At 35.0% G+C, this 16,377-nt stretch overlaps 2 protein-coding genes, 1 non-coding gene and 1 pseudogene across 5 annotated transcripts; 1 reads left to right on the top strand and 3 right to left on the bottom strand.

The window, feature by feature from the left end:
* Window positions 1-322: 322 nt before the first annotated feature.
* Window positions 323-404, bottom strand: Trnal-aag (transfer RNA leucine (anticodon AAG)). The gene has a single exon. It is a non-coding gene; the product is annotated as a tRNA-Leu (tRNA).
* Window positions 405-2,380: 1,976 nt separating this feature from the next.
* Window positions 2,381-6,139, bottom strand: LOC128189105 (failed axon connections homolog). Its single transcript, XM_052860568.1, has 6 exons — window positions 5,937-6,139; window positions 5,424-5,556; window positions 4,443-4,639; window positions 4,009-4,220; window positions 3,751-3,867; window positions 2,381-3,655 (listed from the first exon to the last, which is right to left on the bottom strand). Exons 1-6 carry the CDS (start codon window positions 6,029-6,031, stop codon window positions 3,513-3,515), a joined length of 897 nt encoding a protein of 298 aa, XP_052716528.1. The 5' UTR covers window positions 6,032-6,139; the 3' UTR covers window positions 2,381-3,512.
* Window positions 6,140-7,094: 955 nt separating this feature from the next.
* On the bottom strand, window positions 7,095-12,427 carry LOC128190560 (caspase-2-like). Of its 3 annotated transcripts, none has more exons than XM_052862646.1 (10): window positions 12,253-12,427; window positions 11,851-12,016; window positions 11,425-11,601; window positions 11,030-11,130; window positions 10,727-10,915; window positions 10,187-10,415; window positions 9,829-9,972; window positions 9,572-9,687; window positions 9,338-9,497; window positions 7,095-7,369 (listed from the first exon to the last, which is right to left on the bottom strand). In XM_052862646.1, exons 1-10 carry the CDS (start codon window positions 12,385-12,387, stop codon window positions 7,335-7,337), a joined length of 1,452 nt encoding a protein of 483 aa, XP_052718606.1. In that variant the 5' UTR covers window positions 12,388-12,427; the 3' UTR covers window positions 7,095-7,334. The 3 variants fall into 3 exon arrangements, with proteins under 3 accessions (XP_052718606.1, XP_052718607.1, XP_052718608.1); XM_052862647.1 differs by having other exon boundaries at window positions 11,425-11,526; XM_052862648.1 differs by having other exon boundaries at window positions 11,851-12,006; window positions 12,253-12,392.
* A 1,076-nt stretch (window positions 12,428-13,503) lies between these two features.
* On the top strand, window positions 13,504-16,173 carry LOC128190545 (uncharacterized; annotated as a pseudogene).
* The last annotated feature ends 204 nt before the right edge of the window (window positions 16,174-16,377 follow it).

Raw genomic sequence — 16,377 nt, 5'->3', positions numbered from 1 at the left:
CCACCTTAATAAGTTTTCTAATGGCTAAACAAAGTCATTTATTATTTGATGAATAAATAAAATACTTGCATTAAAATATGATTTAACGATAAACCATTAATTATTTTTTTTTAAATTTGTGTGTGTGTTATTCTTGAAAACTGGAAAAATATTTTAGCTGCAAATTATTTTAGAGCTTGAAATTTGCTGTTTATCATTGAGATATTGGTCACAATGTCAGTGTTGACTCACAGGGATTTAAAAACTGAAAAGGGGGTGTACTTTTTTATTTGCAACTCAGATTGAGTCAAATATCTCCGTGTGGAAAAACAATAAAACTAATTGGCAGCGGTGGGATTCGAACCCACGCCTCCGAAGAGACTGGTGCCTTAAACCAGCGCCTTAGACCGCTCGGCCACGCTACCTCATGACTTCACGTGCAGTGTAAATGCGTTCAGTTTAAACAATTAATATAAAAGCTATTAGTCTATTTCATGATTTACTGCCATAAGTGAAAATATATAAATATCTTAGAAAGAGATATTTTGGTCAGTAAGTCTAATGATAAATACACAACGCCTTATGTAGTTCACCCATACGTGTGAGTTTTGTATGGAAAGCCATAGCTTGCAAAATTCATTCACCCTAACAACCAGCTAACGAATTAAAAAGCATATTGCAAGGTACATGTACGATTGTCCATAATGAAAATATAGCTGATTACATACATACAATAATTATTAATTGTCTTTTTTTTTATTAATACGTCTTAAATGATTACTCATTTTAAAAATATGAACCGCGGGGTGGGCAAAAGCGCGCATTTTATTTTGACCAACCATATGCGCTGATGAATGACAAGTAATCCAGTAAAACGAAAACGCATACAGTGTACGACCTAACATAAGGTAATTAATACACACAACACCATTAAATGCTTATTTTTGGATGTCGTCGGTCCTATGACACACCAAGCGGTGCAGAATACCGCCTAAGCGCCGTGTGTGATAACTTGTCTGCACTCCTTGGTGTGTCATTGGACCGACGTCATCCAAAAATAAGCATTCAATGCTTATATTTATATTTTCATACTGATGTCTATTTGTATTAGATATTGTGTATCGCCGCTATAAAGCCATTATTTACGCTCTTAGTCACAGATTTATATGAACCATACATGGAACAACCATATTAACGTGTTATTTAGTTAGCTTCCGTGACAAAAAATATAGTGCCAGAAACTTTCTGGAGAAAATTTTTTAATTATAAGGAGTAGATATATATTAATGATAGTTTTTCAAAAGTGCATATCAAATTGGTTATATAAGATTGAAAGTCTCGATCATTTAATCTTCAAAAGTAAATGTACTCAAAACACGTAATGTGCCTTGTGTATGTGTGCTCATGGTGCATGACTTAGCAAAGTATTGAATTTCATAGAAAAGTGAACGTCGCAAAGATAAGGGGAAATATACACTGAATACTGAAGTCTATACACCCCGTTTATCGATTGGTCGAAATCTACAGCAATCTAAGTAAATCACGGACTGCACGAAATAATCATGATGTTGTCAGACTCAAATTCCGATGGGGGACAATTTAGCTGTTTCTTTTAGCTAACTTACTGATGTACATTAACAGTATTTTAGTGAATTTTACTTACATTTATAATTATTTTATTTTTTAGTTAAAAGAAAGATGTACATGTAAATCTAAACAAATAAATGCTTTCTTTGGTGATTAATGGGGGTTCTGAAGGTAGCTATCATTGCAGAAAAAAGTTTAAATAACCCACTATAACGCGGGCTATGTAATTTTCTGCAATGTCGCCACCTTAATAACCCGCATGAATCACCAAAGAAAGCATTTTATTGCTTAAATTAATTACATCCAATTTTATTTGTACGTATGTGCATTTACAATGTAGCTGCCTTATTTATTTCAGAAAGAACAAGAAAACATATTGAAGCAAACGTCAAATGGGCCGCAAAAATATAATTGTTGTATGCATCATCATTGGTTGTTTACATAAAAAAAACAGACCACAAGAAGAAAATAACGAGTTAATTGTACTAATGTATATGGAAAATTTCAATATATTTTCAGCAACACGTTTTAAAGTTTAACAATATTTTACTGTTATTATTAAGAATCAAGTTCGTTACTCTAAGCATTTCTAACGGTAATTGTATGTTCATTGCCAAAGTATGAAGTAATGGAAAACTCACTGATTTGTACATTATTCTAAAACAAAGTTCAACTCATCATTATTCTCTTGGAAATTCTGTATTTCAAACCGTTTTGATTTTTTGTTGCATTGTATTGAATTAAAACTTAATGCATAAGTTTATATGATTTCAAGGGACCACATGATAAAATAAAAATAGATTATTATAAACATGCTCATCTGGTTCTCAAAAGAATTTAAAGATAAGTAAGTTCAAATTTTCAGGTTATTTTAAATTTTCATCATATTCTCATATTTTTGCGTAAAAAATTGATATGGATGTCATTTCATATTTTTCTACCACACTTCACTTGGAAATATAATAAATACACACACAAAGTCGTCATATTTAACGCAGCACATAGAAATTTAAATATATCATTTATTGCTAGCGCTACTACGTTAGTCTTTTTCACTGGAATACGCATGCTCGGCTCCATAGTAGGGGATTCTGGGAATACTGTACTACTGTAGATAAACTGTACCATTTGAATTCCGTTTTATCATTTTCACATAAAGTTTTGTGTTTTATTGTACATGTCAAAAAGTAACAGTAGCTGATATCTTATAATGCGCAGTTTTTTTCAATATTGTAATAAATAGCTAGCTTTATCTTAAATTTCTTCAAACTCTGAAAACAACTTCGGATATGTTTTCCGAGCTTGACGGAAAAGCACGAGAAGATACGATTGCTACAAAACAGTACCAATGGTTCTTGAAAATTTTCACTTCGAAATTGAAATTACAGTAGATACATGTATAATGATTAAGGCACAGTCAATGAGCTATGCCATGCCTCTAGATTTACAGTTCTAAATTGAGACCCCACTCCAGTACAATTCCAGTACACCACTATGCCTTCCTATTTAATTAATCGATTCAGAAATATAAATCAATGTTTTAGAAATCTGCTTCTGTGTTTTATGACGGCTACAGCGCTAGCTCACCAATCTTTTTAAAAGATAAGCTTGTATAAAATTGAATGTCATTAAAGTCTTTAGTATGTCCCATATACCGATCCCGATACATTGTTTTTTACAGAACGAAGAACTCGAAATTTTCCCGAATAGATGCTAGTCTCGATAAAAACGCGCCAAACACGACAGTCTACTAAGTATGACATATTTTACATTTACGAGAAAAACAAAAAATATGTAATATTTTTTAAAAGGCATAAACATATTTCTACATGAAAATTTACTTTTAATTCATAAAAATAACCATTAAATGTATATCAAATAACGGATCGCCTTCTGGCGGTTCTGGCGGCCCGTAATAACCCGTAACATTAGTTAAATGATCAAAATCATTTTTTAACGACATTTTCAGCGAAATACACTTTTCCGTGATCGTTTTTGAAGCTTTCGCTAGAAGTGATGAGAGTGTCCCAGTCCGCCCAATAGGCTGACTTCATCCTCTGGAAGTAGGTCAACAGGTTAGGGTAGTGCTCTGTAACACAGAATTACAGGTAATGTCTCTGACGTCAGGTCATTGCATCACAACACGATTATGTATGGGTCATATTATTTTAACTGTGTACTTACGTTTGGTGAAAGCCTCGTATCTCGTTCCTTGCATGGACACAAGGAGCAGAGATAACATTCCAAACAATGAACAGTCTATCTCGCTAGGCTCGTCACCCATAAAATACCTCTTATTTCCTGAAAGAACATATTAAGTGATTTATGGAAATTCACACACGTGGTCAATTTTAAAAAAAGAAAACATGTGACGAAGCTTGAGAGGCCAGACACTGTTTGTCATGGCCATGGTTTAGATGCACCACGTTTATATCAAAATACCTAGAAAATGAGACAGCGCCTCAATGTCGCCCTGTGCTATGCTCCAAACCTCATCCACACTGTGGCGCCCAATACCGTGCCCCCAGGTGGCGCTCTTGATGGCGCGCTTCACAAACCAATAGTAAAGCCAGAACCCGGGGCCCTTCAGGGGGGCTTGGGTCTTTAACAGTGGTATGTTGTCTTCGTTACAAAACAATTCAATGCACATGGTCCTACAATTATAAGTTAAAAACTCCAAACTGACACAATGTGATGAACAGGAACTGAAAAGTACGAAAAATAAGGTACAGAAAATTTAAAGTTGTAACCTGTTCACTATTTCAATAATGCGAATTCTGTGTTAGAAAGGATAACACATGTATTTGTGTTAAAATCAATAAACAGTTTATGTGTGTTACATGTATGTTATGAGATGGACGTAAACCAAGCTTTACCAGTAAAAGTTTTCCTCTATCAGTTTGAGGAAGGCCCTGGCAATGCTTTTCTGTTGTTCACTCAGGCTCCTGTTTAAGTCGATGTCCATTTTCTTTTTGATGAACTCAATACAGAACTGTGAGTCTGTTACCTGGGTGTCGTTGTATTCAATCCAGGGGGTCTTACCTTTCGTCGACATTCGGCCGCTGTGGTCATTCTAGAGATATGAAAGTTATTTTAAATATTGATACGAATAGTGAGTTGGCTGTAGAACTGAACCTCTACGGGAAATTAGGGTTTAAGGACCGTATATAGCTATGATTTGTAAATATATTAATAACCAAATATTCTTGAGACTTTACAACTTGATTAAATATTTTTGTCTATTTTGCATGTGTATTCAGGTTTGAAAGTGATCTATTGAACTGCCGGTCTATAGAATGTGATCTATTAGACTGCTGGTCAATAGACTGTGACCTATTGGACCGCCAGTCAATAGACTGCGATCTATTGGACCGGCAACGTATTAATTTTAGAAAAAGGTTATTTGCTACAAGATTAAAAGACAACTTTATTATGTTTATTGTATTATTGTTCTTAAAATTTATCTTTTTGGTCATCTTGGTATTGATTAACAATGACCTGAATGCATAATGGTATGAAAACCTTCTGTAATTTATTCTTGTGAACACAAAATACTAAAGGAATTAGGTAATAAAAGAATTATTTAATACCTGAAAAGTCAATAGACCCGAATATTTTCCCTTGGTGCAGGGAACTGCTCAGTTTGATCTATTGCCCGAGGTCGTGGCCTCGGGCAATAGATCAAACTGAGCTGTTCCCTGCACCAAGGGAAAATATTCGGGTCTATTGACTGCTCAAGCATTAAATAATTGTATACTGTTTGAATACTCACAATAATTCAATACTTTTTGAAAATATCAAACTATTTACTGGATGTGAATAATGTTATTTATAGAGCTGTTAATGTCTATACTTACCATATACGGTGTTTTGGTCATACGCAAAAAAGTTTCGAGCTTCATCGGGAATGGGGACTTGCTGGGTACCACTAACCCTCTGCCGAAAAAGTGGTGGACCACCACAACGTCACGTGGGGCAGCTAGCTTCCTCCTGAGAGATGAAGGCTACTTAGATTACATGGTCGTGTTAAAAGTATTCAATGAAGTGGATATTAACTACACAGCACATACCACTACAGTGCATGTTCATATTGTAGTACCTTTCTCCATTAGATTATGTTATTTTCTCCCAGAGGGGCTTCCGTACATAAATATTTTTGCGCGTTTCAAAAACATTTCGGTGTTGCTGTAATGTGCGTGATAACTGTATTGCAGTATTGTTTAAATATGATTTAAATTTGTTACTCTAAATTTTCTAGAAACACTTAAATATTGCATAAATATCTGTGTGTAATTTTTTTCAATCGTATAGATCTCTAGCTCTCATTGTAACTGATGTATCAAATATCTATATCAATGTATATTACTCACCGTCGACTGCGGATAATAAAAGTACCTACACCCACGCACAGCAGGGCTCCTACCCCGGCTAGACCCACCCACGTCCATGTGTCCAGCCCTATCATCGTTCTGAAGTCCCAGAGGTCGTATAAGATTGTGTATTGATGTATTTAACAAGCTGTGTATATTTCATCAGACTCGGCTTGTTCGTGATGTTTCGGGTCAAGAGTTTTGGAATTCGATGATGTTTATAAGTTACCGAATTTTCTTGGGGTCGTTTTTAGGATTCCGAAATCGATATTAGGAGGGGATGATATGTATAAAGTAGTTGATAAATTCGTTATTCTCCAAAGATCGATGCATTTAAATAAAATTCATTAATTCTTCGCTTTAAAATTCTGATTGAAAAAATTTAACGGTGATGATTTCAGCCAAATGAAATTTAAAGTAAGCACAAGTAAGAACAATGGCGGATCGGGATGTAATTAAAGGTGTGTGTTTTTTGCGGGTTTTTTTTTGGGGGGGGGGGGGGGGGCATTTAATGGGACCATGTAAAAAAATGAATTGAAAATAAGGAAATAAACAGTGAAATTGAAGTTAAATGTATACTTCTACTTCTCCTCCCCCCCCCCCCCCGGATTAGGATTTTCAGGATTTTGGAAAGTAACCCCCCCTTTTTTTTTGCTTGTCAAGATTTTTTGGACGAGTGTCTGCCCGCCCCACCCCCCCTTTCAAAATCGATGCAACGTGCCTGTCCTCTTAATAATACTTGAACTGACTAATTTTCAAAAAAACTAGAACGGGCGGTTTTGAAATTTTAAAACAAATTTAAGCTTCCTTTTTTATTTCTACCACACATAAAGAAGTATTATACATCAAATTTTCAAAAAAAAAATTCATGTCAAAGGCTATATATGATTCTAGTTCAAATACATTTTTTGATTGAAATATCCATTTCATATTACATGCATTTTGTTTAACCCACATTTTTCTTTATAGTTTGTGAAAAATAAGTTCCCTTGGTAAATTGTCCATCGTTTTTACATAATTAAATATAATTTTTTTAGTGCCATATACTGGTACCAAGGAATTTTTTTTTTTTGGATAGGACATCAGGTGAAAAATGAGATCTAGTCTATCCACCTGTATCCACATGCAGAAGAATAAAACAGAGAGACACGCACTCAATATCATGTGGAGTATTCATTATTAGCATGTTGACATGAAATTTACAAATAATGAGGTAAAAAACTACAGATTAAAACTTAAAAGTCTAAATGAAATTATCACAGTTCATAAAGTCTACAGAAGAAGGTCAGGATTTGATACTGAGGCTGCCAGGCTGTTGAATGGCTCTCCCTGTTTTACACCAATATATGTAATTTCATATCTGTTTCCAGTGTGTTTCCTCTGATTTCCGAGCATACATTATGAGGTACTCTCTCTCCTAGACACCTGTGTTCCTAGAAAATCAAGACAATACCGGTAGATAAGATTTTGAGATTTTCGAAGTAAGAGATTCAACATACAGTACACATGTAGACAGTGGGTACCTGATCAGCTCCTGCTTGGCACATGAATTTGATATTGCATCATCTGATTTATTATTACAGAATATCAAGTTTATTTTCCTCTTTTTGGGTTTAAACTTTACAACTAATTTATGATACTGTGAAATCATTAGAATTCATGGTGGCTCAATTTTCGTGGTCATCATGGGTAGCCGTCTCCCATGAATTTACATCCTCAATGAAAACTAGAACTGTCCTAATGGGACTAATACCCCCGCTAGGCTAATTTCAAATGGGACAAATAATTGAATTGAATAATAATTAAGGTTTGGAACACATAAAAAAAAAAATTCTAGAATTGTAAAAAAAAAAAATAGTTAACAAAGAAAAATCAAAATTGTCAGAATTTCACTGTAAATACATATCTATAACAGTAATACATTTACAAATGTATGTATTTGATGATATATTTTTTTAATTTAATTGATTTAAAGAAAAACCAACAAAATGACAAAAACCCCTCCCTTTGCAGTGAATAGAAATACCGGTAGCCAAGCAATGCTCTTCTGTTGATAAAACTTTCAATATCTTTCTTATAAGAGTCTTGACAGATGCAATTAGTTGTTTCAAATTTTCCTCACTTTCTCCTATGGCACAATTGAACTCCATATCAGAAAATTGATCCCATAGGACTATGATTTTCTTTGATGAGCTTGTTAAATTTAATAAACTCCCAAAACATTACCATAATTACCATACTATGTAAAAATATGTAAAAAAGAAAATTTAATATTACTAACAATTTTAAATTGCCAAAACACTACAATCATATCAGTAATTTTGAATTTCATTTAAATTAATGCCCAATAGGGTCACTTCATCAAATTACTTGACAAATAAATTTAAACAACCTCTAAAAATAGTTTAACTTCTTTATTAATAATTATATTATTTATTTCCTTATAATGATAGACCTTTTGGTTTACATGAAACAGTTTTAAAATAGCCCCAAAACCATCACCCATTTTACAGATTATTAATTTCCCCTAAACACATGCTCCATCTGAACCATGGCTCAGATAATGGCTCCCTTGGGACAAATGAATTCAGCCACACTTGTCTTTGATGTTCTCATTAGCTCCTAAGAATTTATCATTGACAAACAAAAACTTTGCATTGTCAGTTGATAGAATACTTAAAAAAAATAATTTTTTTTTTATTAATTAAGACATAAAGACAAAAAACTCCATCTGGATGTATTTATATAAATATATTTTAGAGTGTTTTCTATTAATTAATTAATAAAATCTGTAAGGATTACCTCCCTTACTTTTCAACATTAGTGTACAATATATAGAATAAGGAAAATGAAAAATGTCATAAAATCATTAAATCTTGTCTGATCTTAAAAAAAATTGCAGGTGCACATCTTCAGATGGTGTTCAACATATGTACAAATTTTCAAACTGTTCCATGCAGTAATAAAAAATTCTATAGGGGGGACAAAGTTGCGTCTACAGACAGACGGACAGACGGACAGACAGACAGACGGACAGACGGACAGGGTGAAACCAATATACCCCCCTAAACTTCGTTTGCGGGGGTATAACAAATTTTAAAAGAGTGAGTTTTCTTTCTGAAATTGAAAACTGATGTATCCATAAAAGCATCCCCACAAATAAGCAAAAAATAAAAACAACCCACAATCCATGAAAATTGGCCCCCACGAATTCAAATGATTTCACAGTTATCTGATTTGCAGTTACAGTATCACTAAAAAAATTCACCTGCTTAGTAAACAACTGTACGAGTAACATGGGATCACATGTATATGGTTACAGAATCTCTGCATATTTGTTTGCTCTTTTATGGAATATAACTGTACATTATTTCATATACGGTCATCTAGTTTGGGATTACCTGTGTCTTCATATTGGGGGAAGAGGAAGAGTTCTTTCTCCGGCTTTGTCAGGATGGTCAGTCGAGCCACTCTCACTCGCCGATGAACTCGCTTGTTGTAGGGATTGGCATCCACACTGTCCTCACCCTCGTACTCACAAGACTCAAACAACCTATCCATCTGAAATCACAACATCACTTGAGTGACGAGTCTACAGTCTTGTACAGATATCAGTCAAACTCTTAGTGGCTTACCTCTTTTGTCATTTCCAGAAAGGATCGGTTGGCAGCATGCTTCAGCAACACATAGACTAATGCATTACTGAAATACGCTCCTGTCTTACCTCGAATTTTGACCAGGAAACTAATACCTATAAGACACCAAAATTGATACTATAGTAAATTCTAATTAACAAAATGCAATAATAATAGAGCTTAAATTTATTTTAAGCTCTCAGAATATCTGAATGCCCAAGCTTATTCCTGACCTTGTCCAGAAAATCAATAATCACCTGGTTCTAGTCGCACAGACACAACAAACAGGTCCCCACCATTCAGTGAACTGGTGTCCTCCCCTTCCAAAGTCAGGTACTGCATGGAGTCACTTAACCTTTGATCCCTGTCTTCAGCCAATGGGAAGCTGTGATCACATTTCACTGCAGAACACAGAATGACACCCATGAAATAAAATACTTAGAAAGGTACACAAAGGTACTGTAACATCAGTTTGCACATATCATTTTTACTAACAATGATGATTATAGAAGGTAGCTAAATAATAAAGGTCTTTTGATAAGTTAGACTGTTAATTCATTCATCCAAAAGACTGTTGTTAATTTATTCACCTTATTCTATACAAATATAACTTACAGCTTGACTCTGGCACAGTATGAACCATTAACATCTTTGGCTTGTTACTAAATGCTTTACATTGTGACATCATTTCCTGTATTTCCTGGATTGGCAAGCAATCCTTCTCACCATCTTTGCCATATATGTATTGTGGATTAGGGCCAGTGGTCACACATATCACAAGAAAGGAGGAGTACTGTACATGGTCCGGCTTGTTCATCTCCTGAAGTATCTTCTCTTTTATTGTCTGAAGTAATAATTGTTTTAGTCTTATTTACCCAGTTCTGTTTACCAATGGTTATGTACAAAATAGTTACATGTATACACAGTTCAAGTATAAACATTCAAATCAAGGCCACCTTTTTTGTTAATAATCAAAAGGGTTCAACAGTTTCTTGGTACCTTTTTGTTATTTACCAGAGTAATAAAATCCACTGACTCTGTACGAGGGGCTCTTTTTGGCCTTAAAGGTTCCACAATTTCTTTAAAGTGGCACCTTTATGTTACTGACTGAAGTGGTTCCAAAGTGTCTTTACAGTGGCACCTTTAGCAACTGACCTGAGAGGTTCCACTATTCCGGGTGTAGTAGATACACTTGAAGCCACATTGTTTGAGGGTTTGGTGTATCAGAGTTTTACTGGAGTCAACAATGGTGTGACATTCTCCCTGCTGACAGAAGTCATTGGGGATACTGTCTATCATTAAACACTTCCCACGCTTACTCTTATCTCCTGTCATATTGTACATCTACGAAAAAAAAATTAGGCTTAAATAAATAAATGAAATAAGTGGTGTTCTACTGAAAAATGTCTGAACTGAATATCTCATATGGGAGTCTTTGCTAGGTGAAACAAAACTAACATCTTCATTGTGAAGTTTTTTCATCTCCATCACAAACTTGGGATCAGTAGGAATAAAGTTGTCTTCAAGTTTAGTCAGTTCTACATCATCCATCCACTCAACTACAAGAGCATGTATTGAATATCGTCATTAGCTGATATTCTTAATTTTCTATTTATTTGATATATGAATGTATACTCTCTCTCTCTCTCTCTCTCTCTCATGCTGCATAGGGTCATTAACACTTAAAAAAAAAAATATTGAAATGAATATGTGCTGATGCATTTAATTACCGGTATGTGATGAAAAAAAAATACTGAAATATAGAAATTTGATTCATTCCTAAGCTCTCTATTATTGTAGTGTTATTTTTAAACAAGTATACTGGACACTTTTTACACAAATCTCTTTGATACCATATGAACGGTTTTCCTCTGATGGTTTATGTGGACCTGATGGGGGTACCCCTTTGGATTGTGTGGGGAGTTTATTGGAACAGCCTGGCTTTGTGTATGTTTCTGTAGATACTCCTACAAGTCCAGAGGATGCAGTCTCAGGTGTTCTACTTGTTGATACACCACTCACAGAAAAGTGTATAGAAATGGTAAAAAGAGGACAATTAAGATAGGATTTAGCTTTTGAAGTTTAAACTGGCCTACCTATTTTCATATTTTTTGTTTTATCTACAACATTATTGAATTTATGATGATAACTTGAATCTACAATTGACAAAGAAATCATTTACATAATGGGTTAGGAGGAAAGGCATAAGGCGTAGCTCAGATTCTGATACTGTACATGTATAAGGATTATAGACTGAAACCTCATATTTAGCTAGTTACTGGTTTTGTTTGGATCAGTGGTGGATCCAGCATTTCCCTCCAATCGATCAGCTGCCTCTGGATTTTCAGTTTCCCGTAGAGCCTCCACCAGACAAGGGAAGGCCCGCGGTCCTCTCTTCACCACTATGTCAAGCATCTCATATGCTCTTCTGTCAACTAGATAGGACTGCAAAATTTACATTTATTCAGTTAAATTGAAAATTGTTTTTTTTTAATCTGGTAATCAAAGTCTTGAAAGTAACATGGCCAACGAGACAATGGACATGTTTTAGCCACAACTGTACAAGTATCATAACGTTGATTATCTGGAGATACTCATCAGAGTTTGGGAATTTGAATATTTCGGCCCCAAAAAAGGAGACGTCAATTAAATCAATTTAGAGGCATGTGAAAAAAACTTACCGCGACAAGTTCTTTGTTGTTCAAGGTCAGAATCCCCTTTTCATAAAGTAAATCGGCAACATCGTCGATATTAAAGACATTCTCTTGAATGAAACGCCTGTTTCTTCGAATTATTTCTTTTTCGCGTTCGTTCATTTTAGCATTTTAGGTGACCGTAGATAAATCGAAAGTAGACATAGTTTTCGAACCAACCGAATAACAAATTTCCGGAAAAAAATTTCACTAGTGTAGACGATATGTTTGCTGTATGGAAACACCCACCCCAACTCCTGCAAAATAGAACAGACAAGAAGATTTAAGAGAACAGACATAGCGTAAATTCAAGTTGTACCTCTGTTCAAATAATTGAATGCAATCACAGTCGCATGACGTTAAACGTATTTCTTTTTACTGTTAAATTTTCCCAGTACTATCATGATAACGTTATTTGAATCGCAAATATTTACAGTGAAACGTGTTAAAACTATTGTGAAAACATTAACCTTCAGGTTGTGCAGTTATGGGGCACAGTAAAGGTGCAAGAGTTTAGCAAATGACTGTACAATTGGGAATGTTCTGCTAACGTACAGGATAAAATTAAGACATAACTAAGCAATCATCTTGATATTATAGAGTGGATTCAAATGGCCTGTTGAAATCCTTTTTCATGAGCCATACAGTTAAAATGAATCCCAAGAAGGATACACACTTTTACAAAAAATTTAATGTTTATGAGAAAGGCTACTAGTAAACAATGTAATCAAAATTTTAAATCATATGATAAAATGACAAATAGAGGGTTTAAAAATCACCACAAGATGTATAAGATAAAACAGTGATCGCAAAGAACATTTACGTTCATCTCTCCCTACCCCCAAAAGCCCTATTTAAAAAGTATTGAATAATTATTTGTTAAATTATTACCCTATTTCCAAGGGCAAGAATGAGACGGAATTCGGTAATCAGAATCAAGAATAAGGAAATTAGAAGAAGATTTATAAAAATGCCACCAGGTGTGCACTGTGGCCCATAAACTTTTCAAAGGGTATACATTTCGAATCAAGTGTACTTTGAATTCACTTGAAAATTTACATTTTGTATTTTCATCATCTCAAATTTACCATTATTTTTGACAGTATTGTCCTGTACTGTTTGTTCAAGTTTGTTCTTGTCGCACTTTTACTACACACCGTATTATTGAAATGTGATTGGTGCAAGGATATGTATGTTTGTGCATACAGATGCACCAAATACATAAATTCGATACCGTGCCTTGAACAACCCGCGACGTGAGCCATTTATAATCTCTCAGAGACTCAAATTGGACTGTGTTCATGAGCATGGAGACCAATAAAAAGTAGGAAAAGTAGGTGTTAGATTTATTCCACAGTTACATAAACTATTACCAGGGGTAATTACAATTACAGGGAATTTATAAAGACGCATTAAATTTATTTTTTTAAAGAATATGGAAGCTTCTTAGAGTCATATTTAGTAAAAATTTTAACAGCCTCCGCAGGGAAAAGAATCATAGACAAATATTAAAATTAGATACGATTTTGAAGCTAGAACATGTACGTTGATTAGTTTATACTAAAAAAAATAAATAAAAAAGTCGTACTCTAAATTACAAGTTGAATATAACGGACGACTTCTTAACAACCATTTCTCCTTACGTATACAGTATATTTAAATAGTTTCAATGATTTAAACGCATTTTATTAAAAGCTATTTATTAGGGATGTCAATTTTACTCGTTTAGCTTAGTCGATTAATCGGGGACTTTAGTCGAGCGATAGTCGAGTACTCGATGATTTATTTAATACTATGTGTCCTTTTCAAATCAAATAATGCTACTGCCAAATACATCTTCATATCTCAAACTAAAAAAAAAAAAATGAAAAACGTATGATATACACATAATGTATTTAATTTATAATAAATTGAAAAGTATTTTATTAAAATGTTCTGGCTTTTCCTTTTTTTTTTTAAAAGCTTATGCAAAATTGAGCTGCATAACATCTTAGGTAGCCTGTTCAATTTTAATTAAATAAATGTCCGTCTCCAATCCATTATTAAAGATTAATGCTTATAAAAAAACGCCTTGAGATAACTATTGATATGTTTAAATTTTTTATAATGCAATTAAATTTATAAATAACGGATTAGAAGAAACACATTGTTCACAAGTACATGTCCATGTCTGCATAAGTAAATCAAAAGAGATCAAATATTAGCCGCTTCAAAAATACTCCAGGGACACCGATTTAAAAGAGTGTAATTAAAGGATCAAAGATGTCGAAAAAAGAGAACTGTTTTTTTTTTTTTTATTTTTAGCGAAAAAACTGCCACAATAATGAAAAATAATATTTTTAAATTCTATTCACTTTTTTTACGAGTAATCGACTAAGAAAATGTTTGTCGATGATCGGTGTGACCGTGCGATAGTCGAGTACTCGAGTACTCGTTGACATCCCTACTATCTATATTCTGTAGAAAACTACACATTCAGGAAGAGAAGATAAAGAATGAGCTAGAGACCCAGGGTTATTCCGTGGTCCCCGGGGTGATTCCACTGGAGGATTGTGACGAGTACACCCAGGAATTCCGGGCCTGGCTGGACAGGTTTGGAGAGGATTCCCCCGTACGTAAGAGGTCCGGCATCCTTCATCAGTACAGGACGTCCCACTCTAACGCCGCCTGGCGGCTCAGACTTCACGCTAAACCCGTGTTCGAATCCATCTGGGGCACGGGGAAACTTTTAGCTAGTGTAGACGGTATGTCTATATCGGAGCCCCCGGAGCAAGGCAAGAGTTTGCTTCTGAAATATTCTTGTGTTTTTAAGTTTATTATAGCTAGCGAGGGATCATAGAAACATACACGTAAAACAACTAATTTTTCATTAATCTTCAAAAATAATAATTACACACAATGTTAATAATGATAATCATGATAAATATTATAATACAAAACACTGAAATCTTTCTGTAAAACCATCTTATTTCTTCAAATTCTGTCAGAGAATAAATCCTGAAGGTATCGAGTTTTGTTTAAATGGGTTTTCATCAGCAGCACTTCTGGGTAGAGTCGTGATGAATGAAAACTAAGTCCACTTTTGGACTATTGTTTAACGAATTCAATAGATATTTAATAGATTGAGAGCTTAGATGTAGCTAGGTTTGTTAATTGTTGAATATGCCAGTTTTTGGGACAGAATGATATATCCCGTAAACCAAGTCAGCCTCTACTTATTTGTCAATTTTTAGGTCGAAGCAACTTCTCCAAACCTGAGGACTGTTGGTTTCACCTTGACCAAGGGAGCTGGCGAAAGGGACTGCATGCGTACCAGGGGGCGGTCTATTTGGAGGAAACGACCCCATCAGACTACTGCTTCAGAGTGCTTGAGGGCTCCCAAAAAACCATCAGGACTTGATGGACACTTTCTCAGATGTCAATGAAGCAATGGCAGGCAAAGATTTTTACATTTTAAAAAATCACCACTTAGAATTCTACCAGAATAAAGGGTGCGCGAAAAAGAAAGTCCCCGTCCCCAAGGGTGGACTGGTGCTATGGGACTCCAGATTGGTCCACGATACCCTAGCACCCGTAGAAGGTCGGCCTCATGCCGACAGATGGCGCTTTGTTATTTACATTTGCATGACCCCTGCGATCTGGGCTTCGAAGAGAGATTTTGAGGTCAAGAGGAAAGCCTACGAGGAGATGCTATCTTCTGCTCACTGGCCATCTCAAGGGGTCAAGCTCTTCCCTGGTACACACGAGAATGAACCGACAAAACACAAGCGGATCGAGATGGTTGAAGAGCAGCCTCCGATAGCCAGAACGAGGCTGGTACAGCTACTGGCGGGGTTGGATGCTTACGATTTCACTGATGGACGTCCAAATGGACCCGACTGGGAGCCAAGATGGACCGAGATAGAGTAATAGGAAGGCGGTCGTCCAAGATCCACGGCGAGTTATTCCTCCTAGCTCAGGGCAAACTATATATGTTCAAAAAATTATTTGTTGAACTCTCCGTTTTAAGTACATATTATTTAGCAAATATCTACAAATTCCGGCATTAAAAGTACGAAAATTCTATGAATTGAAGTCGTTTTTCATACAACATATATTGCGTTTTTTATACAA

The sequence above is a fragment of the Crassostrea angulata genome, chromosome 6 (genome assembly GCF_025612915.1).
Source record: "Crassostrea angulata isolate pt1a10 chromosome 6, ASM2561291v2, whole genome shotgun sequence".
Taxonomy (NCBI): Eukaryota; Metazoa; Mollusca; class Bivalvia; order Ostreida; family Ostreidae; genus Magallana; species Magallana angulata.
Note: the sequence above shows the minus strand (reverse complement) of the source record. Positions and strands in the feature narration are given on the sequence as shown.

Coding starts and splice junctions, on each gene's coding strand:
- LOC128189105 (XM_052860568.1), bottom strand. CDS start 6,031: ATGATAGGGCTGGACACATGGACGTGGGTGGGTCTAGCCGGGGTAGGA. Junction 3,868..4,008: donor GGCGCTGTCTCATTTTCTAG/GTATTTTGATAT, acceptor ATGTTCTTTCAG/GAAATAAGAGGTATTTTATG. Junction 3,656..3,750: donor ATACGAGGCTTTCACCAAAC/GTAAGTACACAG, acceptor TCTGTGTTACAG/AGCACTACCCTAACCTGTTG.
- LOC128190560 (XM_052862646.1), bottom strand. CDS start 12,387: ATGAACGAACGCGAAAAAGAAATAATTCGAAGAAACAGGCGTTTCATT. Junction 10,916..11,029: donor AAAAACTTCACAATGAAGAT/GTTAGTTTTGTT, acceptor TTTTTTTCGTAG/ATGTACAATATGACAGGAGA. Junction 7,370..9,337: donor CCCCCAATATGAAGACACAG/GTAATCCCAAAC, acceptor TTGATTTTCTAG/GAACACAGGTGTCTAGGAGA.